This window comes from Amblyomma maculatum, chromosome 8 (assembly GCF_055883805.1).
Source record: "Amblyomma maculatum isolate TAMU_Amacu chromosome 8, ASM5588380v1, whole genome shotgun sequence".
In the NCBI taxonomy this organism is placed as follows: Eukaryota; Metazoa; Arthropoda; class Arachnida; order Ixodida; family Ixodidae; genus Amblyomma; species Amblyomma maculatum.
In genome coordinates, this window is record NC_139351.1 from 91,669,226 (window position 1) to 91,695,910 (window position 26,685).

A 26,685-nucleotide genomic window follows, 5' to 3' on the forward strand; every position below is an offset into this window, starting at 1 on the left:
GGGGCCCTCAGTTCGCAAGCTGAGCCATTTCGACAAGGGCACTTGTCTTTGTCTGGTCTACAAGTATACATGTCAAAATGTTGGCTTGGCTTGTGAACCGAGGCTCCCTCTCAACCCTTGCTCAGTGATCTTTCATATTGTGTAGCCATCTCCTTCCTCTCGTTCTACCTTGGATAATGCATAAAATACATTCCAAAAAATTTGAGGTGTTCAATGCTGCTGAACCAAATGTGGAGTGAGAGCTTTGGCTGCAGATGGCCGAGCTTTGCATCGAACACAACCAGCGTTCTCAAAGTTCACCGGTGTTCTAGACAGAATCCACTTTTATGCCGGCAGACGCTTTTCTGTTCCCTTCAGTTTGCTCTCCGCGGCAGCATGTATCGGCTGGTATGCCACTACCTCCCTCCTTCTCCTCTGTAGCTAGCACTTACAGCGGCGCATCTGTGGCAAACACCAGTCTTGGCGTATGTGCCCTGCTGCTCTCTTTCAGGAATCGCGAAATTTGCACCGGCTTTGCTTCTTGGTCCGTCGCACTGTGAATCCCTTAATTCCCGCATGAGCACCCCTTGCCTCTCGCTGACCATTCTCATTCAGGTGTAGAACTCCGGGCCACACCGTCATCACAACATTCAAACGAACCTTCTGTCCTAGCAACTTGCTATTGTCGTTTGTCTCTATCAGCATGGCAACTATCGAGTTGTTGTTGCTTTCACCAGTGGTTTCTTCGTCTTCTTGTCGATGTTCCCCTGCAACAGCGGCGAAACCGGTTGCTAGGCAACGGGATGCTCTTTCAGGCACCTGTGAAATGCTCAAGGGTAGGGTAGCACACCTTTAACTACAGAATTATAGTTCACACCTAAGCTCTGCCATTAAGGGAGCTGGTATATATAGCCTACACAATAGCGTAGGCTATATATACCTGCCCGTATATAAAGCCCTGCTTTAAATAAAGGTTAACATGAATTCAAATGTCACGCTAGGCTGATTCTAATGTTACCCTTCCACATAAAAAGAGAGACCCAAGTTGGCACTCTTTCAGGAACTGGCGAAATGCTCAAGGGTAGAGTAGTGTAGCTCTCGCCACAAAAGAAAGGAAGGAGACAAAGAGAATAAATAGGCAAGAGCTGCGTGTGTGTGGGTGAAAAGTGACATGTAATGGCACGAGCTTCTACTTTTTCCGTCGAAACAGTAACTTGTCCCTTCCCTTGGCCTTCTCCGGAGGAACTGTCTGAAAGATGTCGTCCAGTGGGTTGGATGGCGCGGGGCCCTCGGCAATGCGATGCTTTAGGTTGGCCTTCGCTTCCTTCCGCTCCAAGTACTTCCCGGCCGCGGCTGCCTTCAGGGAGCGCCGATACTGCAAAAAGAGGAGCAACCATCAGAACGAAACCTCGAAACTATGTGCTGCCCCGTTTAGCACATTCATTTTTGCGTATGTGTCAACAACAGGTCTGTCTACTCAAAGAGAAGCATCTATTGTACGCTAAAAGCAGTGCAGGGTTTTCCAATCTTAATGTAAACACGTGACTAAGTGTTAGCCTATTGCATTCGATCCAATCATGCATTGAAGCAAAGTGACCGGCCATGCAAAGCACCACATTCAGGTCTCTGAGCCTGCGCCACTTAGCTTTGATATATCGCTGTGTCAGACGCAATGGCGCTTTGAAGAGAGTGGCGCCTGATCGCGTGTTCACACTCTGAACCAATGCCTCCTCAATGCATCCAGGTGAGCCCCTTTCTAATCAAACCAAGCCCTCTCCTGCTATCTCTCCATATGCCCTCCATTTGCTAGCCTTCAAGCTGTGCCTGTACTGCAGATGCAACGAGAAGAGCAGCAGTCATTTTGGTGACATACCACAGGAAGTGGACTACTAAAATATTGTTCCCGCTTGCCTTGGTTTGGTTTCATTTGTGGGGTTTAACGTTCCAAAGCAACTCTGGCTATGTATGAGAGACATCATAGTGGAGGGCTTCAGAAATTTTGACTGCCTGGGGTTCTTTAATGTGTACTAACATCACAAAGGCTGCCTTGCTTTTAGCCTCCATCGAAAAGCAGCCGCTGCAGCCGGGATTCGGTTCCGCATCCTAGGGTTCAGTAGTCAGGCGCCCTAACCACTAAGCCACCGCAGTGTGGAAATGATGGGTGATTTAGCGGGGCAAACCCAAATTAATGTATAAACTCGTACAAAGGCAGCGTCTTTAACTCTATCGTGTTAAAGGCGCTGTTGTGCAGGTGGCGTGGCCATACACTGATTGGTCATTTGGTTCTGTAACACCACTAGACCACATTACATGATCAAGCTGGCAGGTGGTACGCCCTCGAGCTTGAGATTAGAATCCAGCCTTCCAGGACACCCCATGGTTCCTGACTTGGAAACGCTGTCCATGCAGGCACAATCATACAGCTAGGTTAACGTGTTGTCTTATATCTATGCTGGATAGCCTTTCACATAATGAAGTAACTATGACCATTTGCTAATAAGTATGCTAATAACAGAGGCATAGATACAAGTCTAACCAATGGGAATGGACGCAAATGAGGATCTGCCAGGGGAGCTGCGAAAGGAAGTCATTATCGCTGCTGTGACCAACCCTTAAACGCAGAGATTAAAAGGGCCATAAAAAGCTCCTTACTAAAACAAGACAATAAATAACAAACACAACTCCATTACTCATCTCCACAAAAAAGAATTTTTAACACCAAAGATATTGGCAATAAAAGAATGTCCTCCCTCTCCCCTCAACTCGGAGGTACACACAACAGCAAAGTAGCTTCCTTACTGCATGAAAGGCCCATACCACTCTGTAACGTACAGGTGATGCCTTAGGAATCAAACACAAAAACAAGTGTCACCCAAACGCACGTGCATTTCCAGACCTTGACCAAAGGTGAAGAATGCAAGTTCACCGACAAATTACAATGGTACATTCGCACAAGAACTGCCTCACCAGGATAATCACCCCTCTTGTCGTTATGGTAAGCTCCAACTGCAGAGTAAAGGCTTCTGCCACATGTCAACAATTCTCTAGTGCACACACCACAGGCACCATAGCCTTCCAAACTTCCTAAATCTCATTTGCCTGCACTGCCTCTTTGCCACTACGCTCCTTGCTTGTTCCCTGACCCGCTCTGCTCTCTCCCTGATATAGTTTGGTAGTCACACCGATAATTTACAATTCTGCACAGCGGTCCACACCCTTTGGCTTGCCTCGAATGCATCCTATGAAGACAATGTCCCCCAACACAGGCGCAAGCTTGCTATGAGGCTGCACAGGGAACAAATGTTAACGAGTCTGAAAGTATAAGCAGCCTAGCTGACCCTGCAAGTGATGCACAACATGTCACACCTACCGCACTTGGAGTCACATAGTCTGGATTGCTATAGATCACCGCTCCTCCAAAGCTTCCCTCAAAGACCTTTATTGGGTTCAACACAAACCGGGGGCCTGAGGAGAAAAAAAGACAGCAATAATATTATATATTAGATTTCGGATAACGGTTGGTGCTGAAAGCTAGCAATGTAAGCTTCTAGTACAAACAGCATGACTACTTTCCCATTGCTGTTTGGCAACCACTGACTAAGACCAATAATGTACAGACCTATTAGGTTTTCATCAAGCGCTCGAGAAGTGTGCCACAAAGCAAAAGAAGTGAAGTTGTGTCTTAGCTGCTTTGCGAGGGCAATCCAGTCGCCTGGCGCCCGAAACTAGCAACGGAGCATGCAAGTCCCTACATCTTCGGAAGATAGCAGAAAAAGGAGACCACAAAAATGACGACGAAAACACAAGCACTTTCTGTTGCAATCCTCTCCCCGCATTTTAAGTGCCTGCATGTCCGAAAGAATTTCAAGTGACCGGCTTGAGTAAAGGCGTGAAAATAAGTTTTTCTGCATAATCACATTCTGCAAACATTTTGCCACCAACAGTGCACATCCCGTTAACCCTATTAATACTCTCAGGCTGCTTATAATGTACAGGACTTAATTTAAAGACAATTCAGTTCTTCGTACTTGCTTCCATGCAAGCTCTGGCTACCCTAACCCAGCAAACTTCAACACCTCGGCTGCCCACCCGACTCACAGCCACTCCTGCTGCGTTCATGCCTTCTTCAGGGACCACTGTGCCACCCAAACTGGTCACTAGCTATCTTGTTAGTATTATGTGCCCTTTCCGTGCCCATTTCTTCTTTTTGACATGACGCACTAGCTCGGTTGCTTCCAAAGCCATTCTGCTTCTTCCTGTTTCTCTTATTGTTCTTATTGTTAATGCCTTATTGTTCTCCTTACCGTAGCGTGCTATTTCGCAACTATTTCTCAACATATTTTTGGTGCAATGGAGGAATTAAGTGGATGGAAACCAGGGAGACATGCAGTGCCGCCTATAAATGCATCACACACCCAGGATTGGCAAAATTTTGAACATATTTGCCAGATATCATATTAACAGGAAGAAAAATTGCATAACTTTATGAAACATTTTTAATGCTTTAAATTTTCAGCCTTCAAACTGAAAACACATCAATGAGATTATAATACACTGGCAAGATACGACTATATACCTTCCTCCAGGTGAGCTGCTATTCACAACCTGAGAGTAGTATTTGCCAAATGAATTCTACTCGATTCCGACTTTCTCAGTTACTTCATCCTCATCATCAAAGCAGTGGTACAGAGAACTATATCCACAAGCGCACTCACCAATCTCAACAAGTGCCCCACTCTCCTCCACGATTTGGTAGTTGCGGAACCATATCCGGTGGTCCAACAGTGAGAAAGTGAACACATGGTCTACAAACGGTTGGCTCTTGGGATGGTACCTTGGCGTACCAAATACCTGGAAAGAGAGAGAGAAGCCCATTGCAGGAACAACTGTAAGTAGCAATATACCAAGCATGACTAGGGCAGTACGGACTCTATTCGTGCTACGTGATATGCATGGAGGACCTATATGCAGGTGACTAAGATGTGCTACGACATGGCGATCATGGCTACATCAGTCTGCCATTTCAACTGTTTGGAGAACTTGGTAATTACTGCTGGCCCCTAGGCATGGCAGAGGGGGGCAAACCTTGCACAGTGCCTTCTAGTTTGTGTCTAGTGTAGTACATGGAGTTAAACTGGCAATCCAAAAGGGCATTTTGGTGGGCTAGTCATTACACTGAAGGTTGGCGACGAAAACAGCACAAAAACAATGACGTGACAACACAACCCGGGTGCCAAGAGCCCAACTATGGCATAACAGGCTCGAACAGCAAGATGGCTTTGGTTTTATGAGGTTCACGTCTCAAAGCGACTCAGGCTGAGAGATGCCATAGTGGAGGTTTGATAGAGAAGGTATAAAGACAAGTTCAAGAGGTTGCTGCTACGATAGGAGTGACACACAATAGAGACTTTTAGCATTGGGGACCCAAGAATATGGGCCCCAAGCCGCATTGTGTCGTTGCTTTTGGGTTTAGAGGAGCAGCAGAGTTTGAGAATTGCGTCAAACGCAGACAGCATTGGGTCGAGCGCTCGTTAGGCTGCAGTGGGGAAAATAAAAAGGTGCTTGAAAGCAACAAAAAAGAAAAGTCTTTGTTGCAAGTGAAAACGAACAGAATGCATTTTTGAGCAAGAAGAGCGAGCATCAAAATCTTATAAACGTGACGGTTTTGTTAGTACTACGAATTAAGTAAACTATTTCAAGTCAAGCAATGCCAATCACAGCTAAGTCAGCCGAGCTGGCCAAGTGCTCTTAAATGGTGTTCTTATGGTGATTCACCTCAAAACTGCAAGTTCACCTGTGTCAAATGGCAAAAATCAGTCAAAGGACAGCAAGTTTGCTCTGCAATCATTTGCTGTACGCTGATTTGAGTTGGGCTGACATTGAAGAACTATTTCTGCCGTTGCCAGAAGTGATTCACCGACGACATGGCCGGCGGCAGTATACGTCTCGCAAAGGATGGCTCGACGTCGGAAGCACTGAAGACGACGTCTTTTGGAGAATGTTTCGTTTCGAGAAAGAAAACATTGATGAATTGTCATCTGCTCTTTTAATTCCCGATACAATTGAGAGCATTCAGGGAGTGCAAGTATCCGGCAAAGAAGCTCTCCTGATTGGCCTCCCGCGGCTTGCATATCCTAATAGGTGGTGCGACTTAGAAGACGTTTTCGGACGACATATCTCCGTGACGTCCAGCATAGTCGCCTCTGTCTTCGGCCACATTGAGATGACCTTTGGTAATCTCCTGTCGATGACAAATCATCGTTGGCTGAACCTCACGAACATCGCTATTTTCCCAGGTACGTACTGTTTAAAGTTAAAATATTGTGAAAGAAGGCCCGGTCGAGACTGCAAGGTCGTGGTGGCAAGGCAAAGTAGGCCGTGTCTAGCGTTTAATCCGATGGCGAACCCAGGCGCATGCCGGAGCCCGCGACGCGGGGCGATGACGATGGCTTGTACAAATGAAAGAAGATCATAGTATGTACAAATGAAAGATACGTACGTTATTGCAATTATGTAAGCGACTGTTGCCTTCGCAGGATTTCTGTAAACAATGTTTGTAACCTTAGGCTTTTTTCATTTTCTATAAAAGCTTTACCGACGTTGGTAGAAAAGCTATAAAAGACAGGGTGCCATCAAAACGGAAGTGTACAGAACGCGTTTTACCTCGTTTCCTCTGACACATACGCCATGTAAGAAAGAAAAGGCACATATGATGCGCATACTTTCCTCTTATGCATTTTCTAGTACTAGCAAGTGTGACTCGCCCCTGGCCATAGTTGTTGAAATCTTCGTAGCGCGATATTGCAATGAATACTACTGCAACAATATCCTACATTTTGAAATGCAGGCTGTACATGATCGAGGTGCGCCTTTGACGAACTGCTGGGGATTCGTGGACGGAACCGCCCGACCCATCTGCCGACCAACGTACCACCAGCGAATGTACTTCTCTGGACACAAACGAGAGCACGTTGTCAAATATCAGGTCGTTATGTGTGCCAACGGCATCGTCTGCGACCTTGACAGCCAATATTACAGGCATGATGCAGGTAAATCAAAGGCCCCTCATTCCTGCCGTCAAAAGCCGCATGCTGCCACAGTTATGATCTGATCGCTCAAAAAGGTAATTAAACATGTGTGTGGAGTGTAGTTTCTGCTAAGAAAGTTTCTGCGTAATTGTTTTCGACATGCGACTTCTTAAATAACAAATACTTCAACTAGAACAAGAGGAAGATGGTTTACACGGTATGAAGGAGCACTGAACAAGAGTAAATGGGGTACGCCTCAGTTCGCAGCGAGCCGAATACTTCAAGTGTCACATTAAGGCGCTGCCCCAGCAAGAACATCACCAAGAAATGCACTGCTCTTAAAACTAAACTTCGCTTTGAAACGGCAAGGTGCATCATTCTGTGGCTAAATATATGCACTCTTAATTGGTTCTCTTTTGCAGGACTACTTCGGGAAAGTGGGTTGTATGAGAAGCTTCTCGAGTTGGTGCAGGGAAATACATTCACTATATATGGTGATCCTGCCCTTCCGCCCTCTGCTCATGCGGCCATATGCTGGTGCACGTCTCAACGAACAGCAGCAAGAATTCAATACTGCCATGAGCACTGTAAGGCAGTCAGTGGAATGGGGATTCGGCAAGACAATGTCTGTTTGCCTTCTTGGACTACAAAAAAAATCAGAAAATCTTTCTCCAAAATGTGCCTCAAATGTACAAAGTAGCGACGATTCTAACAAATTGCCACACTTGCCTTTACGGCAACCAAGTGGCAATGTTCTTTCACCTTCTCTGAAAGGATACCTTGTGTTGTGTAACAGCTGAGACAGAAGCTGGTATGAGTATAGTTTATTTGTCCTATTTAAGGAAAGTAGACCGGCTAGCTAACGATCAATTATGGCAGAAATCACCACAAGCCTCAATGACCATTAACATCTATTTTCTGATGTATTCATTCCCTGCTGCCCATACAGTTGCTAATTTCTTATTGTTATCAACTTTATAATAACAATAATTGGTTCACAGGAAGGGAAAGGTGCAGTATCTGTCACACTTGCTCTATGGACACCTATCAACTTGCCCCTTACATTTTGTGTTATTGTTCTCGGTCAATAATTAATTATATGTTTTTGAATAATTAAGATATGCCATAAACTTTACTGTACTGTCCTGTCTACTCCTATGTTGCACTGCCATCATTTTTTTTTTGTCTGCAACGCTGATCCATTTCGTTTACTGATCATTTGTGGCCTTTGTTTTTTCTGCCTTTTTTTTGTAAATATTTGATTCGTGCTTCTATCCATATGCCCACCCTGTGAAAATCCCTTCCTGGGATTGCTGTATCAATACATAAAATAAAATTAAATAAATAAAGAGACTTTGGCTCATTTGGACTATACAATTCTAAATTGTGGTGTGACCAATACGCGATTATGATGTTGGAGCAAAATGCTTTCCAAATTGCAATGTTCACAAACACACGTCTGTTCTGTGAATAACAAAAAATGTTTAGTTGCCTTTCTTAGCCAACACATCCTTCAAAACACCAAGCAGCGCGTTTTGTTGCGCCATAAACATATTCCTCTCCGCTTCACGCTCCATGCGTGCTGCATCAAGTTCTTCTCTCCGAAGCCTCCTTTCGTCTGCACGGTCTTCTACTTGGGCTTTCCATTCAGCAATGTGTTGCTGTAGTTTCTGCTGCTCAAGAGCAAGTTTCTTTCCTTCGAGATCCAGGCGTTGCTTTTCTAGTGCCGCATCTCTATCCCTAGCGGACTGTTCGAACTGCAGCCTTTGCTCAAAAAATGCTAGGTTGGCTTCAGAAGGATTGGTAGCTGTAAAGAAAGCACAAAACTATTACTTACGACTCTTCGAATAACTTGTAAAAAGTATTAGATGCCCTAGGATGTGTTAACCTAGGATGTGTTAGTAATCAAGTTCGCTTCAATGTTCACCCTTAGACATTAAAAATTTGCCTGCACATTATTGTGCAGTGCAACATCCAGTGAGAAGTCCGAAAAGTGGAACTCAGGGTTATAAGTGCACTCATAGACTCCTTTTTAGAATTTTTATGGGTAAATTGTGGACACATGCCAAAGTGACTTTTGTAAGCCCTTGCTGCAGCAGGAAATTATTTTGAACAACCTCATAAAGGTGCCTTGTGAGGTAATAAATTGTGAGGGAAAAATGTTAACACTGATTTGCCTAAGGCAGCACAGATATTCAGTGCAGAATGTTCCACACCGAGGATAAATGTGCAGGTCACCTGCCTCTTTTCCTTTGCTGGGTGCTGCTTGTGGCGTGCGTACGATTGCTGGGCTGGGCATTGTATGGTGGAATCGTACTCCTTCTTCCTCCTTGCGCCAAACTGCTTGCGTCACGATGGTAGGACTGTGGTCCAGGTGACCGAGTGCCACTTCGGAGGCTCAAGGTTGGAGGTTGCGGCTGGCTGTCTTGGGGCACTGGAGAGGTGGTGTCTCTTTGTGGGCTGCTTGGGTTGGCATAGATGGCACTTTGTGTACTCGGTGGTGACACATCTACATAATTGTCACTGTAGATGTTGTTTAGAAGTTGTGATGCTTCTGTAGGCTGACTATCTTCCATGTCTGCAAAGGAAGCAAAGGTATGAATAGCATTTGGGATTGGTTTATTATTCATGTAGTCATAACTTCATAACCTATGAATCAGTTTTGATAAGTCGTACTGGACACATTAGCTAAACAAACACCTGTAATATGCAAACTGATAATTTGCAGGATACATGCTGCTGCTTTACAAAACGCCAGAGTATGCGAATGTACACAAGAATAATACAGTATCAAATTTCTTGTTCCACCTTCATTATTTGATTGCAAAAACATGCAGTACCATATTCTCCTGCATTTTCCAGTTGAGCGTAATGATCTGCTGCGGCTGATCCCTTGTTACAGCTGCAGCCCATCGTTCCAAATTTGCAGCTCTGCGGTCAGTTGGTATCGCTGGTTGGATGTCGATGGTTGGATGTCAGGTGTTCGCGCAAATACCTTTTTCAAGGTGGCTCCTCTGATTATAAACCCAAATTCTCTTGCAATAGCTAAAATTTCTGAGAGAAGCTGCTCCTTTTCTGCATACTGTTCCTCGGTTCCCAACCTGCAACAAGAGATAACAGTCAGCTTCCTAGGTTTTCTCTTCGTCGCATACTTTATTTAGACTTGGTGTTTCACTACTGCGTTAGCACCTTGGAAGTTAATTACGTAATATACGGTGCCGCGAACAAGTCCCAAATGGGCGATGCCGTGATTTACGGCATCATCTGTATGTTTCAAAAACGGTTCAATTTTTCAACTTTCTTTCCCAGCATGAACTAGTACCCTGCGGGGATGCAAGGTATATTGTTCTCACGCCGTTGGCCTTGTGTTTCACTATTAGATTTGTTTACACCAGCGCGTACACTATTGCTCATGCACCCGGGCATACGCGGGCGAGCGGCAACTACAGTTTTGGATTCGTCTCACGGGCAGTTTTCATTTGTTCCACTGGCAAAAACTGATATATGACTTGGTTTGTAACCTTCCAAATAAAGAACGCTTGACACTCGCTCGTTTATTGCCCACAGAGCCATGATTACAGCTGCTTAAAGGCAGGCGCTAGCACATAAAGTTCCCTCACCGCGAGTATACAACTACACGCGGCAGGAGAAGCGGCTGCATTCCCCTGGCAAGATTACGGATGCAGCACATCGAAAGCAAATAAACAGTACAATAAGCATAAGCAAAGGACACAGCTAACCTGTGCCTACTGCAAGCGGAAGAAGTTGTGCGGTAAATATGTACTTACTTTTTCAGATTGGCCGTATCCTTGTGCAGGAACTGTGCCATCAGCAACTCGCAGCGGTTGCGTATTGATCGCAGCGAAAAGCTTTTCTTCATAGCCTCTGCGAGATTTTTCACAACTTGTGGCCACAGCTTAACGTCCTGAAAAGGGTTCGTTCCGAGCACTTCTCGCTACAAATAGATGTCATCTTCTGTTGCGTAGTGGGAGCGCGTGTACGTAGCTCTCGGAGAAGTCATGTTTCCCGCCTTAGACATAACGGCTTTGGATGGCTGCAGCTCGTACGGCTCTCCTGGCTATCTCGCGATTTCTCATCACTCGCGAGGGTGACCCAAGGCAGCTTGGGGGCCCACGCTAGTTTTCGATTTTTGAGTCTTGGGTTTGTGCGGATGCAAGAGCCCAAGACTGGCTTGGGTTCTGCGCATGCGCACTTCCAGCAGGCAATTCTCTTGGGGCCCCAAGCCGTTTGGGGCCCCAATTCTAAAACTCTCTAATGAGGAAGTAGCAAAGAGGAAGACCGGCCTAATGTACAAGAAATCGCATGTCCCGTCTTTGTAACTTCTCTAGCAACACCTCCTGGATACCATCAGAAGCCATTGTGCTGTTTGGGCCTGTTATGACATCATTGGACCTAGTGCCTGTGTTGTGGTGTCATGCGATTATTTTTTTGTGCTGCTTTCATAATGAATCCTAAACTTCCAAACCCACTGAATGCCTATGACAGGGACGTGGTGCACTGCACTATACTACCTACACTGTTGACAAACATCCTTCGAGTTTGAAAAAAAAAAAAAAAAAAAAAAAAAAGAGATAGATGCCATAATTGCTATTAAGCTCGCTATAGGCACAAGATTAAGAAGCAGCATGGAAAGGAGGTCTTGAGCGAGTATTTTGGAGACTGACAGGCCTTTCTTCAAACCACACTAAGTGGTTGATGCTTTGAACATAGTAATTACACTCGAAATACGCACAGGAAGTTGACCATATACAGGTGCACATAAAACTAAATGGAGCACGCCATTGCCTTTTACCATTTTTCGAGGGTTGCCTATTTCAAACTGGCAGCCGTGGTATACGCAGCTTGCTTACTAGTAGAGGTTAGTGCGCTTTCTCGAGGACAAATAAAGCTTCATTATGTCTGGCTGCAAAGGTATGATTGCAATTAGAACAGAACAGAGTGCTCCGTTTACTTGGGGGAATGTGTATTGTATGTATACAAAACTCTGTTGAACTTCGCGACAACCGGAGAACAAAATCATCAGCCTCAAACTTTTTACTGGCTGGCCAAATCTTACTTTGCGACAAAGGCAGGAACAGCGCCGGTGTCACCTGAATCAAGCAGATGTGTACACTGGGCATTCATGAACACACCTGCCCCATGGTATACGTTGCAGGCACTGCATTCAATCCATTTAATCTCCGACTCAAGGACCCTGCAGAACCAAAGCGCACCTTTTCACGGGCAGAAGTTGCTTCTGAAGGTAGGTGGACTTCTACGTGGATATATAGAATGCCAGCCCAGCATTAAATTATTGTCCCATAGTAAGGCTGCAACACAACTATGGAGGAATTTGCCACGTGATGTTTTCAAGCCATGCGCGGAAGAATGAGAGGGAACAGTTTGGCAACGGCTGGTCTATGGCAGCGCCGCACCCGGCACGAGCATCTGTGGTGATCATTTGCTGTGACACACCAGCACGTGACATTTGCAAGCCATGTGTGTGAAGGAACAAGAGGGAACTGGTTGGCAACGGCCGGTACAGAGCAGACGCAGCCAATGCAGCCGTGGCGTTTGGGAGATGGGAAAAATGCGGTAGAGCGAAGTGCAAGGGTGTGCCCATTCTTCTGCCGAGCTTTTTCTCTTCTTCCTCTCTCTTTTCCGGTCTTCATTCGCAGCAGCACGCACTACACATGTGCGGGCAAACCAGCTCAGCCCGTGGCAGATAGAACATCGGACACTTTCTCCAGTATGATTTATGAACCCTCTACGCACGGCACCCGACGTGCGTAAGCTATAGCTGTTGAGGACGTTAAGAAGCAGCAGATGTTTTCATTTTTTTTTTCGAGGAGGGGGGGGGGGGCAAGAATCGTCCATTCTTGTCATGCTGAACATACAGCCACGGCCGGTCTCGAGGGAGAGCGCGTTTCTCTCTTCTCTTACGGCCTCTCCAATGGGGTCTGTTTCCACCGCCCCACTGCTGCTCCTCCGCTACAGCCGTTCACGCGCAAGGGAAACGCGCGTTCGCTCTTCGCTCCGCCCGCATCGGTTGCACCGGCAGGTCCTGATATTTCACCCCATATGGCTTATAGGAAGAAGCCGTAATTAGCGTCTGATTTATCGTGTATGAGCAATAAAATAGTCAATAATGCGCGTGCGCGCGCTCCTTCGTCAGTGCTGTCGCGCACGGTCGAATGAAGTTTCGGGTGCACTTACATCAACACTTTTTGCCCCTAAATTTTTCACAAAACTATATGTACCATTTTATGCACTGTGCCTTTGAAAGCTGTAAGCATGTAGAGCGCGACCTGACGCTAGTGCATGGCAAACTGTTCGGTGGATATTCTGTCAACCGCTGCCGTTTTCGTTTAGAGCAAAAGAGGCCCTGACGAAAATTCATAGCACGTCTCAGATTCAGAGTAAGGAACAAAAATTTACGCATACAGTTAAAATTTCAGTTGTCTAGTGAAGTGGGCTGTTCTAGCTTCGTTTAAAAAAAATCAGTAGGTTGAAAGACAGCAGATGTATACGTAGTCTCGCGACTGACGCACACGTAGACAGTCGTAGTCAGTTTAATACAGTGATAAAAAACATTTAATCAAGGAAATGGGCACAAACAGATATGCATAATTGAAAAGAGCGGCAAGCAAATAAAAAAAAAATGTCCTTCAAAGTTAACACATTGCACTCATTCATCAAAACAGTACATGCAGCTAGAAAATTAAAGTCTCAAAATCTTTCTGGACGGTTTGTGCACATAAGGAGCTGGCCTTTCGTTCCTGTCTGTCACTTTCTTAGCATAATTGACAAGAAGGATTCTGAGAAATTTCTCACATATTAAAGAAGCGGACCTTATAGCATGGCTATTGTCAATGCCTTCCGGGCAACTCAGCAAAGGTGAGTTCTCAAGTTCTGGCTGGATTAAGATTTGAAGGACTTCAAGGACATTTGTGTGTGGTAGGTGCACGACAGCTTTTTCAAAAAAAAGACACAACCTTGTCCAAGAGGGCTACAAACTCTGCTTTTGGATAATGTAGTCCGCTAGAATCTTGTCCTCGCAGAATAGTGTACATGGGGCTGCTTCTTTCACTGGTTTCAAGAAGGATAGCACAAGCGTCACACCCGAAGTCACAGATTAACTTCACAATGTATCCAGCGACGTAAGCTAAACCAGAATACGTGACAGTGGGTAATGGGATGACAGGAGATACCATCACTTCTTTCAATTCCTCAGTTACTGATTGCGGCAGAGCTGAAATGATTTCGTCGGTGTCGACACTAGATGCCTTGATTTGGCTCCCAGATGAAACTTCCATCTTGACAATGTGGTCAAGTGCCGCTGTTACGGCTCTCGCATCTAGCATGTCGTTCCCTCCGCACATTTGCCTTAGTTTTCCGAAGAGAGCCTCAATATTATGCCATGATAGGATCTGCCCCACTATGCGCAGAAGCAGATCCTATCATGGCATAATATTTGAAAAAAATTTATTCGCGATTCGTTATTACGGACAACTCGTTTTAAGGACAACCCGAGAACAAAACTGTCCATATTAATGAGGCACTACTGTAATTAATTTTTTTGTTCTCCTCCATTTCGGCCCAGCTATCGCTCAAAATATTACAGTAGTGTTCAATTTCAGTTTTGGTCAAATGTTATTTCGGTGTTCCTGTTCTTTTTTTTTAACGCCTAATAGAGCTATAAATAAACGTTAGCATAACCTTTCTATAAATATTTTAACAACATATATCTAATATATGTGCAGCATTATACTAGCGTTCTTGAAAATGATAAAACAACCCTGCACGAGCATGTAGCCTACGTACCATTGGTGACGGTACACAGCTACGCAATACAGCGCGACATACAACTCCTATAGTCACCTCTGAATAAATAGCACAGAGAAAAGTTTTTATATCCATTATTGAGGAGTGTCCCTTGAGTAACAGTGCCGAATGTGTAATAAGCAAAGCATTCTACCAAAACAATGGGACAGCGATTGCTCTCTAAGGCAGGCATTACTGCACAGATAGTTACAAGGAATTATTAGTTCAAAAACATACTAGAAAAAGAAAGAAAATATTGCTAGGAATTAGTGCTTGAAATAGATTTCCTGTTCTTTTTTTTTTCATGAAATAGTTATGATATCATGCAAACATTTCATTAAACCAACGTTTATTTGCAAAATTAAAATAATGTTTATAATACAACATAAAACATTTGCTGGTCTATAAATTATAGCAAAATTGATAACAAAACTTAAAAGCGTTTTATGTCATGTAAGCATTGTGCAACTTACATTACATTTTTATAAAATTATTTTCATCTTCGGTGCTACATCAATGGTTTCTCATCTAGTGCTGAAAGACGGTTTTGCTATTGTCGCTGTTATGTTTGCCTTGAAGAAGCTTCGATGTGATCACTGCTCATTCATTTTTTTTTTATTCATCTTCTTGTACAGGCTTGGGAAAAAATTCAGATTAAAATGAACAAAAGTAGATACCATGCCGCAATACATGTCATATGCTTGTCGAACGTTTGCTGAGTGACAGTGTTTTTTTAATATAAAGACTCCATTCACGTGTGTAGCACGTTGACAGGATGCCGCTGCAGCATCTACCTTCTGTAATCTTTCATTTAGGGGCTGCACTCACCACGAAACCCGCGGGCGACAGCGCGAAATCAGGCAAAAGCTACCCGCCGCCACTGAAGCAGATGCGGAGTGAACGGTGAGCAGGTCGCGTCCCTTGCGGCGGCGGAGAGCGTGACTCAAGGAGAAAAATTCCCATTGTTCACGCGGCGATTGAGAACGCCGTAAGAAAGAGCGCGCGCCCTCTCCCTCGAGACCGGCCATGATACAGCGTAGCGTAAGCTATGGCGACTGCGGACGTTAAGAAGCGGCAGAATTTTTTGCGAGAGTCATCCATCTTTGCATCTGAGAATCAAATAAAACATGTGGTCAGCTGCGATCATAATACCGGCTTTTAGCATTGTTAGCTTCAAACAGCATTTGCAGCTATCATGCTTGCCAATGATTTTGTGGCAGTGGACTACGCCCGCCCAAGCGTCGTGTAATAAATCAAACCAGGCTTGTGCAATCAAGCTATCACGGGCACTCTGCCAAGTTCACTACCCGCCACCGCAGGAGCTATCAAAAGTATAGTCAAAAGACAAACACGCCATGATGTTATTGCTGCGCAACATCTTGGCGCGCTGCCAATAAATTAGCTATGGATGCGACGGCCGAAACTGAGAGACGCGCCACCAACTAAAGGCTGTTTCACATGCAAGCAAAAGCACTCGCAATTTCTGCTGCAGCGAGAGCGATGCAGTTCCAACAAGTAGGAAATTTTTTGCTGTCGCTGCCGCTCGTCGCTGAGTTCGCTCAATCACTTGCATGTGAACCGGACTTAACACTTTACTTTTCTTTTTAATTCTTGGGGGCAAAAGTGGAGAGTGGGTTCATTATGTGAATGGGTTGACTACGCGACGAATGCAGTATCATTTTTTACGATCACAAGTGGCGTCTCAAGCCGATTTGTGTGTGTCAAATTAATCAAACTATTTCGCGATCCCCTTCGAGTTCAATATATTCGGGTTTGATTGCAATCACGCGGATGGAAGGGTAGAGAACGCACAGTGCTGCTAATGACTGCCTGACAGCCACCGTCGCCACAGGCTAGCACGAAACTCATAAAAGCAAAACTGAAACTAAGTACTAGTCTGCCTATCCACGGAGACAAGGCCATCAATTTGTCACCACGCCTGCTGTATGTGCACATGTCACAGGTGCGCGATCAACTCTGCAGCATGCAGTTCAGAGGCACAGGTGGCACCTCTGCGGTGACCTCGCGGCATCTAATGCTGCACACAACCACTGCAAACGTGTGGACTTTCATTATGCAGCTGAGGACAGGCCTCTCTTTTAAGTGCGTTCCATTTAATTACCAACACGCCACACAAAAGATCGATACTGCAAAGACAGGACGGAACTAGTACACACTCTGCTGTGCCGCCGGTCAGTGCCTCGAACGTTGACGCTGCCTATTTTACATGTTGCTCTCGTAACATGATCTAAAGTAGAAGTGTACGATGTTGAATCGAGCCAGCTCATGCGCTTTTCGCATTCGGGTGCCGATGCGCACCTTCAGTTCCCAGACGCCACAAATTTCTCAGTTAACAATGCGAACCAAAGTCTCCAAGCTCAGGGATTTCCATACCACACAAGCGGACAACTTTCGCAGCTACTGGAAGTGTGTCTGCGACATCGTGGCCATCGTGGATGCAATGAATGGCAACTTCTAGTTGCCTGTCGCTCTCCACAGTTGTGACGAATGATCTTAATGAGAATAGTTTCAAATCTCACCACAACGCATGAATTAATAGACTTACGAAAAAAAAAAATATTTTAAAATTAATAATAAATCACTGGCTTCGCTTGAAAGAAGTTATGCTTTGGATGAATGCTCAAAAGCATTCGTTCTACAAATTTAAAATGTTTATAATGCCCTTGGGAGCCATTTTATGATCACTTCAACTTCGAGACATCCTGCAGCTGCAATCGGGCATGCACATCGGCCAGTAGGGTCGTTTAAAATACTGCTTGGCAAGTAACTGTTTTTCTATTTTTATTTTGGAATCTTGTCACACTGTTCTAATGCCTGTGCATGTTATATCCCTTGCGTGCAACAGCAAGACGATTCCAGCAAACTGAAACTGCGAGCTAGTCATACACACACAGTTTCACTGCACTGCGCGCTTCACTCGGTGCTTCACCACCCTGACTGCGCAGTGAAGCATCCTCAAAATATGATTGGGCTGTTTTGTGAAGAGGCACCACTGCCACTGCATCACACTGCGAAAAGGGTAGCAGAGGCCCTTATGATTTTGAAGCACTTCTTGAATGTAACCAACAGCATGCATAAGGCAAAGCACCTGATGAAACCAGGGAAAACCATCATTCTCACTAAGGTTTCATCTCAAAGGCAGACAACACACATAAGGCTGTTCATTAGATAAAATTGCTGTGACATAAACGGTTTTCGGCAGCTTTTTTTTCAAGCCCGTTCGATAAAGTCAACACTTCCTCTAGTCTCTTGAAGGCCGAATTTATGGGAGTTTACTGTACAAATAACGGCAGTCGATAGGCGTATTTGTAAGCCTGAAGCAAAAAACTCTTGAACCTACCCCAATGACCCAACACACTTTCTGCAGTGACATTACACGTTAACATTTACATTAAAAACTCGCATCGCATTAAAATTGGGGGCTGGTTGATTTCCACATCCCCTGTGGTAGCAATGCATGTGAAGTATGTCAGGTGGGAGTCGTTAATAGTCCTTAGTTCGGTACATTGGCCTCATCATGAGACAGCAATGTGACAGAAAGTACATAAGTGACCAAAGGCCCCCAGCTTGTTCCTCTCTTCACTAACGCTTCCAGCAGGTGACCATGCTCACACAGACGAGCAGCCTCCATGCATGAAAAGTGATCGTACAGTGCCATTAGAAGCAATGCCAATTATGCGGGTGCAGTGTGTAGTTTGATATATGGAATTATTGACAAGATTAGGGTTTGTTATGCAACACGAATCTCCTGTACTTTTACACAGGGTTTTCAGGGGCCTAATTTGAGCTCATTACAGCCAATAATTCAAAACATACGAGTTCAACATAGATGGGCTTGGATGCATATTTCTTCGCATGATTGACGCCTTAGAGGACAATGAGAAATTTTTACTATTTGCCTTTCTTGTTTTTAAAGCCCACTTGCTGTGAGTCCATTTCATGGGTACTAAATGAACTAGAGTTGTCGATGTCAAAAGCCCCGCACTGACGCTGCTTCTTGAAGCACTGCCATAATATACACCAGCTGGAACTGGCCCCGGCTAAGAAAAAATTTGTGAGCCAGCACTATGTGCACCACACACAAAGTGTCACAAATATTCAGTGAAATCAGCAAAAATAGGAAGTGGAAGTGAGAAATGAACAAAGGCAATTCCTCACCTGAGACAGCAATTCTTTCATTAACCTTGAAAAAGGGGATTCATTAAAGGCCTGCAACAAAATAAGAGGGAAAAAAAATGTTACAAAAATACCCTGCACAAGCAGAAGCTGCCAACATAACAGTGGCAATTCAGTTCCATTTTCAATCCAGGAAAATTTCCTTCAGGAGAATTAGACAGATAAAATTTGGGAAAAAAGATGTCAAGAGCAACTTTTCCAAAATTTCCAGAGTTCTGAAACCGATGCAGGAAAAAGGGGCCAGATATAGCGATTCTTGAATCTAATCAGACACTTTCAGCTATGGCAAGAAGCATGTCAAAAGATGAAAAAACATTCACTGGAAGCTGGTGTTATACTTTTTTGCAGACACATCTAAAATCAGAACGTGAATTGTGGTAGTATTTATTGTTCTGAAGTGATATGCACATTATACATGCCTTAGTAGATGAGTCATTAATTTACACCACCTGACTCTTTCAATGAACACTGACGTCACACAGCACGTGCGCATTTTCGTACTTCTCATCCAGCCAGATTTTACCTCCCACCTACAACCCCAGTAACATATGGCATCCTTCCACTGCCTCATTTTTATGACTTATGTCATTTAAGCAAACTAGAGAGAAGCCGAATTTCTGAGTGTATCGCCGAAAACGGACAATTGCTTTTTTCTTCAACTTGGTTGGTTGGTTTGTAGGGTGTAACGTCCCAAAGCAACTCACAGTATGAGAGACGTCGTAGTGAAGGACTCCGAAAATTTAGACCACCTAGGGTTCTTAAACGTGCACTGACATCGCACAGCACATGGTCACCTTGCTTTTCGCCTCCATCGAAAAGCGGCCGCCGAGGCCGGGATTCGATCCCGCGTCCTTGGGAACAGTAGTCGAGCGCCGTAAGCACTGCGCCACCCCGGCAGGTTTTTCTCTTCAACTATGTGGACCTTTATTTGAATATACTGATCGACAGATGACACTTCCATAGCGCATTAGTGATTAAGCCTACTTTACTGCCCTTCTTGCTAGAGGCCGCCTCACCATTAAAAAAAAAAGTGCAAATTCTAATGCAAGCTTCGCACATGACTGGACAGCACGCACATCGTCTGGAACTTTGTGTCCTTGTAGTTAAATAGCACTCATCATGCTGCATTCTTATTTCAACAGAACTTGGCGTCGAAATAGTGACGCATGTGAAAGCGACGTGCCAAATGGCGCATTAAGACCTGACCAGGCGAAGTTACCAGCATTACCAAAGGGTGATGTAAAGTCTGTTGCCTTAATGTAACTTTTCTTTTTATAAAAACAGCATAAATGCTGTCTTAAAGAACACTCAGCTCCTAAAGCAGGTGGACTTAGTATTTACCCTTCTGAGTACCTTTAACTATACTCAGCGAAAACAAAATTTCACCTTGTCGAATGATAACAGCGGCCGCGATCCTTTGAGACAGTTGCCCGTCATTTTCAGCTCCTCCATAGTGTGAACTGCAAGAAGAAAAAAACAATTTCACTTTTCATCATATGCTCTCAACAACCGAGAATTCAGAAAAAAAGGCGGCAATCTAGTCGCAAAAGTAAAAGTCAATCCAAGACATTATTAAAGTCAGGACACTTCCCAAAGCAGCTAACATCTCAGCTAAATAACTAAAAAGTAGCCTACTTCATTCTGAACACAACCACACAACATAACCAATCCCTTACCCTTCAAAAACAGATGGCCATAGATGTGTACAATACAACCTTTCAGATTAAGCTTTTCTATTTTGACCAGCAAGGGCGACAGGTTTGGAAGTCGACTTTTACAGTGCAAAACTTGGCAATCGTATAATCAGGAAACTAGGTTAAAGCAGAAGCTTGGGCGAGTTGGTAATCCATTTAGTAGAAACTGCTGGAAACAACCGAAACAAAGCAATAGAGCTCATCCGGTGTTCTCGCTTTGTCCCAATTGTTTAGCGCCGTTTCTGTGAAACAAAAATAGGTCAATTCAAATATATTTCACTGTCTCAATGACTTCAAGGTAACAAGGTTTTTACTGTATCAACAAGAACAATTTGTGCACAACGTTGTAAAAAAAAAAAATTGCCAATTGATTAAATCATTTTTCCATGAATTAGCAAAACCATGGACTATGAAAAAACATGTTGCAGTGGATTCCGCAGAAGAACTTCCTCATGCTCTTCCAACATCACCATCATGGGTCACCAAAACCTCCCCCAGCACATGGAAATTTTTACACCCTGGATCGGTAAAGACTCGATCTCACCAGCCAAGCACATCTAGTGATCCCTCACGATGTCAGCGCTAGGAATAAACATGTTTAATTTGTCGTCATAGAACGTTTTAAGAAGACCCAAACAGCACTTAAAAAATTCATTAACGATTATTTTTCCTTTTTTCTGTATCTACAGCAAATGCGATTTCTGAGCCCAACCCTCCAGCTTAAATTCCCAAGCTTGGTTCCATGAAGCCCTCGATTCCATCTTGATTTAAGCACCTGATTCTATAAATGCCTCAAGAGCACACCCCCCCCCCCCCCCCAATTTCACCGAACATCACCTGCTTCTTCTTTGTTTGCCTGGTTGATTTCTAGGCTGATCATACTATAACTGCTTGTAGCATAATTTTTTTTGCTCAACGCAAGTCACTATTGCTGCATGCTTTTTATGCAAAATAGGAATGGAATCCAAGACATGTTATGGTTCTTCAACATTTCTTGAAAGTCCCTGCAGGCGTCCACTAAGGAACTAGTAAACAGATCGGACTACCAAAGCGTTCGTGCTGTTTCCGAAGTTCTGACAACGCATACAACCAGACAAACCAGACGCAGCAAGGTTCTGCCTGACATACCGTTCTCTATGAGAAACTTGACAGATGGCCCATCTGGTACATTTGACATCCTGGACGGAAAAAAGAAACAAATACAATGGTAAAAAAAAAGGAGTTCAGGCGCCAACACACCAACCAATTTCAGGAATCATGAAGGCACTCACCATAAATAGAGATCTTTTCTCTTCTTATTTTCAAAATACAAGCATTTGTTGCAATTTTTCATTTCACATATCTGAAATGAGGAGGACACAGTCAAATCTTGAACAAAAAAAGAAAGTGTAATAAGATAGATAAAACACGGCATTATTTTCCCACGATAAGGATACCGTCTCCTGTCGCAGCTTTTTTTTTATGTTATCTAAATGAAAAGCAAATCTGGAGACAAAATTATAAGCACAAGAATTTTGACGCCCCTTACTTCTTGCGTATGATGAACCAACAAAATGTTGATTTGCATTTCATTTACTGCTACACCTCATTATCAGAGTAACACCCTGAGGGCCAAGGGTTATTGTTGCCAACTGCTCTTTTTTTTTTTTTTAAAGCTGTATCCTAATAATTGCATGAGATCTGTGCAAGACCTATTCACATTCTGGCTGCTCACCTCATTAATGACTACAAGGGGGTCCTTCTTTTCCATCTTGGACTCTGTAGGCATTGAAAAGAAAAATATGCACACAGATGAAACAATGCATTCAGCGCTTTCTTCATAATCATTCAGGTGCTGTAGAATTTCCCTAGTCAAAACTTGCTTATTAAACCAAACTTCCAGTTTATTCAAACAGATGCTACAGCATTGTAATAATCAACCTAACAGAAATAACAAATTCAATATGAAGGGGACCAAAAATATGTTTAAATTATGCTTGTAGAAGAAAACCGCCAGTTCATATAAACCAAGTGTTTGATTAGTTAACGTAGAAAGACGGGCTAGTTGGTCTTGATAAGTAGAGTGCATATTTTGGCAGCGTAAAATTAAGACAGGACTAAAGGAGAAAGACACGGGACAAACACTGAACTTCAACTGATAGTTTAATGGACGTAACATCAATATATACAAAAATTTTTCAACGCCATCACTGCTGCTCCCAAACCTTCGCCTCTGCATTATCGAACAGATTAGAGCCTCATCACCTATGGCCACGTGTCATTCTCCTCTTTAAAAATTCCAGCTCTTTGGGTGACAGCACAACCGAGCTACTGCTAACACAATTATCACCTTGATTGTGAATCTCAAGGGCCTCAAATATCTCCCTGCTCAACTGCTGCTTGAAGCTGCGCAGCACACGTGTGTCGCTCAATGCAGGGGTGCATGATGGACTGGTAGGGCTAGGGCAACGGCTGCAGTGCAAGGCTCTTCGGTGCATTGCGAGAGCACCGAAGAGCCTTGCACTGCAGCCGTTGCCCTAGCCCTACCAGTCCATCATGCACCCCTGCATTGAGCGACACACGTGTGCTGCGCAGCTTCAAGCAGCAGTTGAGCAGGGAGATATTTGAGGCCCTTGAGATTCACAATCAAGGTGATAATTGTGTTAGCAGTAGCTCGGTTGTGCTGTCACCCAAAGAGCTGGAATTTTTAAAGAGGAGAATGACACGTGGCCATAGGTGATGAGGCTCTAATCTGTTCGATAATGCAGAGGCGAAGGTTTGGGAGCATGCGCTCAAGTGATGGCGTTGAAAAATTTTTGTATATATTGATGTTACGTCCATTAAACTATCAGTTGAAGTTCAGCGTTTGTCCCTTGTCTTTCTCCTTTAGTCCTGCCTTAATTTTACGCTGCCAAAATATGCACTCTACTTATCAAGTGTTTGAATTATCTGAATCGAGCAAGCTTAAATTAAAGAGATTCCACTGAAAGGAAGATTTCCCTTAAATCGCCACAAATGTTTGCTTCTTTTCATGCTCAGGTGGTGCCAGTTGGCTGTACGACAATGCTCCGTGAAATACAAGCAAGGATGTCAAATTGAGGACAAAGTGCTTTTTATGAAAATACATCAGTCAGCAAGTTCCTAACAAAGGCTATTATTATCATTATACCTGTCGTACAGCAGCACTAAAATGTCATTAAGGTTTGGCAGGTAACCCTTTGGGCTCATGGCGAATTCTTACTTTGTTAGTGGGAGTATATGCTATACCTTAAGATTTAGTTTGTTTCAATTTGGTGGATAGTCTTATTTATTTCTATGCGTGTGTACAGATCCACTGAAGATGCACAAGGGGCGGAGCTTGTCCATATCTAAACATTAACAGAGATAACTGCTTGCATAAATTGCCCTTAAAATTTAATGTAATCATTATTGTTTCCAATAGTTCATGTAAAATGTTCAAGCATGAATACGACCCTATAACATTCGACAAAATGTGTGATTGCATGTGGTTGCATGAAGTGCAATGTTTCATGCCAAACAGCACCTAGAAACAATAATGAAAAGTTATGCAGGAAAAGTTGCATGGACAAACCACATTCTTAAGTAGTAAATGTTTATAGCAATGGAAACTGCCATCGAAAACATGATCCCTGTAGAAGACTTTCTAAGTTTCAATTTTCGTTACTTTAATCTTCCAGTTATGTACCTTTTGAGTTCATTTTTCCCCTGGGGAGAGGTGTCATAGAGTCATAATGTCACTGTTCAATGATAGTTTTTAATGACAATTTCCAGTAACACAGGAAATTATTTTTCTGAATAGGTATTTTCAGTAATTTGTTTCCAGTACTGTTGAGCAAGTACTTTTATATGTTTTTATATGCACTTTTATGGATTGTGTATGGCTTGGCTTGGCTTTATGACGTCCTAAAGCAGCTCAGGCTATGAGAGATGCTGTAGTGGAAGGCTTCGGAAATTTCGACATTTACGACATCGCACAGGACACTGGCACCTTGCTTGTCACCTCCATCGAAAAGTGGCTGTCATGGCTGGGATTCAAACCCGCACCCTTGGGCACAGCAGACAAGCACACTAACCACTACACCACCAAAGCAGAGCAGATTGTGCAAGGTGATGGGTTGTTTCCCTATTCTCTTGAAATTTCCCTCTGTGCACCTGTTTGTTTCTTGTTGCAAATAAATTTTTCCCAGTCCTTTTTCTCAAAAGAAGAGAGTTTATGCTGTACTATGAGTTTTAGTCTGTATTTCAGCTCAGTGGATTACTGTTACTCATTTGCGTAATTGTTTACTGGACGTGCCTGCACCTTGTCACCGCTTCCTATAAGCAGACCCTGCTCCTTGAAATAAATGGCTTTCACCGCAATGTAATGAATGTGGACACTGCTTATTCGGCCTTGTGGACCAACACAACATTTACAGATCACCACTACTGACATCGCTTATTACAACCACTCAGGCCTCTCCTAAGAATTTGTGGCTAATTAATAGCCTTTTTAATCTCATCGCTCTTCGTGAGCCTCTACCGCCTAAATTCGTCCCCTTGACGTCCTGCCACAGCCTAATAACTTCGACGTCACCAACTTGTCACCAACCCACCCCATAAGCCCTGTATACATGGACTCGACAGCACTGGGTCGAGTCAGCAAGGTCACCCTTACTCGGCCAGCTTGGTGTCTACATGAACACGCTTCTGGCAAGTAAGTACACCACTGGCGCCTAGCGTAGAAATTCGTGCAGTTGTTGCTTGATTCAATTGCCTTTTACTATCGAGAGCTCTGATTATTATTTATCGTTCATGACAGCTAGAAAGCATTCAAATTCGCTGGTGCCATCAGCCGCGACAGAAGCTTTTTGATATTAGAGTTCCACATAACTCGACAGCGTCTACATACATATTGAAAAAATTGAAAAAAAAATTTATTTCCAGTAATATACAGGAAATGGGCATGACAAGTGGGCCAAGCGAGTTAACTCGACCCGCTCCGCCACCTATTTTACTCGACCCGACTGCGTATACATGAACCCAACAACTGGTTTCTTACTCGACCCGACTCTGTCGAGTTCATGTATACAAGGCTATAGTGTTAAGCCTGTTATGTTTCATTAAAAATAATGGGCTAAAGTAACCCTCATCTAGCGTTTCACCTATAGATTCTCCTGTAGGTACGCTAACTCCAGCATAGCTAATCGTTATTAAAAGCCACCAGGAGGCCCCGTAACAACGTGCGCTGTAAATTCCAACACGTGTCCCGGTTACTACATGTTTCTCTGAACGACTGCCGTTTTTGCAAACTTTACATCCGTGGAGGTGTATTAACCAGAGTTGTAAAATCTCGGCTCAATATAATGAAGACAATTCTTTATTCATACAGTGCACTTACCTGGCTTGGAATGTGGCAGCAAGGTGCGGAGGTTCAGCATCAGGTGCCTGTCTCTGAACGTGATTCCACGCGATGCGAAGATCATGACACGCTGCTTGTTGATCCATTTGAACTGTTGAATAACAATATCTATTAGAAAGGAAAGACAGGCTGCTGCGCCTCGCGTATTACTCTATCTACATGTATTTGCTGTACGCAAAATATTTAAAAATGTCTCTTGCAACACACGACTGTTTACAAACTTCAAGCACACGCGTGACAAGTCGCTATCAGCCATAGTTCCCAAACTTAAGATTCATGCCTTCCTCCAACGTATTTTACGCCAAATACAATTTCATACCTTCTTCTCAGGTGGATCGTCCGATTTTCTCGTCACTGGAGGCAATCTTTCTTGTATTTCCGAAGGTTCCTCGGAGTCCTCAGCCGCACGTGAACGTTTCCTGCGCTTCGCCATTTTTTAGATTCTGCGAACCTACACAACCACACATGTCCCGGTTTTGATGACAAAAGTAAGCTTTTTATTTATTAACTTATAATAATGCTATAAATGAGTATTAAAAAACATGAGTGATTAAAGTGTTTTAAA

General features: G+C 43.8%; 3 protein-coding genes and 1 pseudogene across 3 annotated transcripts; 2 read left to right on the top strand and 2 right to left on the bottom strand.

The window, feature by feature from the left end:
• Window positions 1-1,110: 1,110 nt before the first annotated feature.
• LOC146181794 (ribosome biogenesis protein BRX1 homolog) lies at window positions 1,111-26,595 on the bottom strand. The gene is made up of 10 exons (XM_084576797.1): window positions 26,440-26,595; window positions 26,100-26,211; window positions 22,437-22,480; window positions 21,994-22,064; window positions 21,851-21,900; window positions 20,415-20,488; window positions 19,011-19,061; window positions 4,695-4,830; window positions 3,350-3,444; window positions 1,111-1,354 (listed from the first exon to the last, which is right to left on the bottom strand). Exons 1-10 carry the CDS (start codon window positions 26,551-26,553, stop codon window positions 1,169-1,171), a joined length of 933 nt encoding a protein of 310 aa, XP_084432923.1. The 5' UTR covers window positions 26,554-26,595; the 3' UTR covers window positions 1,111-1,168.
• Window positions 5,721-6,633, top strand: LOC146181795 (uncharacterized). Its single transcript, XM_084575549.1, has one exon. It carries the CDS (start codon window positions 5,783-5,785, stop codon window positions 6,452-6,454), a length of 672 nt encoding a protein of 223 aa, XP_084431675.1. The 5' UTR covers window positions 5,721-5,782; the 3' UTR covers window positions 6,455-6,633.
• LOC146181796 (uncharacterized) lies at window positions 6,649-7,778 on the top strand (annotated as a pseudogene).
• Window positions 8,304-12,901, bottom strand: LOC146181797 (uncharacterized). The gene is made up of 4 exons (XM_084575550.1): window positions 10,796-12,901; window positions 9,848-10,108; window positions 9,250-9,585; window positions 8,304-8,814 (listed from the first exon to the last, which is right to left on the bottom strand). The coding sequence occupies exons 2-4, from the start codon at window positions 9,918-9,920 to the stop codon at window positions 8,492-8,494; spliced, it is 732 nt and encodes a 243-aa protein (XP_084431676.1). The 5' UTR covers window positions 9,921-10,108; window positions 10,796-12,901; the 3' UTR covers window positions 8,304-8,491.
• Window positions 26,596-26,685: the final 90 nt, after the last annotated feature.

What these genes read in the sequence shown, in the direction of transcription:
- LOC146181795 (XM_084575549.1), top strand. Translation starts at nt 5,783, where the DNA reads ATGGCAAAAATCAGTCAAAGGACAGCAAGTTTGCTCTGCAATCATTTG.
- LOC146181797 (XM_084575550.1), bottom strand. Translation starts at nt 9,920, where the DNA reads ATGGGCTGCAGCTGTAACAAGGGATCAGCCGCAGCAGATCATTACGCT. An exon ending in GGAAAATGCAGGAGAATATG is followed by an intron (nt 9,586 to 9,847) that starts GTACTGCATGTT and finishes CTTCCTTTGCAG; the next exon opens with ACATGGAAGATAGTCAGCCT. An exon ending in CACCCAGCAAAGGAAAAGAG is followed by an intron (nt 8,815 to 9,249) that starts GCAGGTGACCTG and finishes CTTTCTTTACAG; the next exon opens with CTACCAATCCTTCTGAAGCC.
- LOC146181794 (XM_084576797.1), bottom strand. Translation starts at nt 26,553, where the DNA reads ATGGCGAAGCGCAGGAAACGTTCACGTGCGGCTGAGGACTCCGAGGAA. An exon ending in ACGATCCACCTGAGAAGAAG is followed by an intron (nt 26,212 to 26,439) that starts GTATGAAATTGT and finishes GTTATTCAACAG; the next exon opens with TTCAAATGGATCAACAAGCA. An exon ending in CCCTTGTAGTCATTAATGAG is followed by an intron (nt 22,065 to 22,436) that starts GTGAGCAGCCAG and finishes TCCTCATTTCAG; the next exon opens with ATATGTGAAATGAAAAATTG.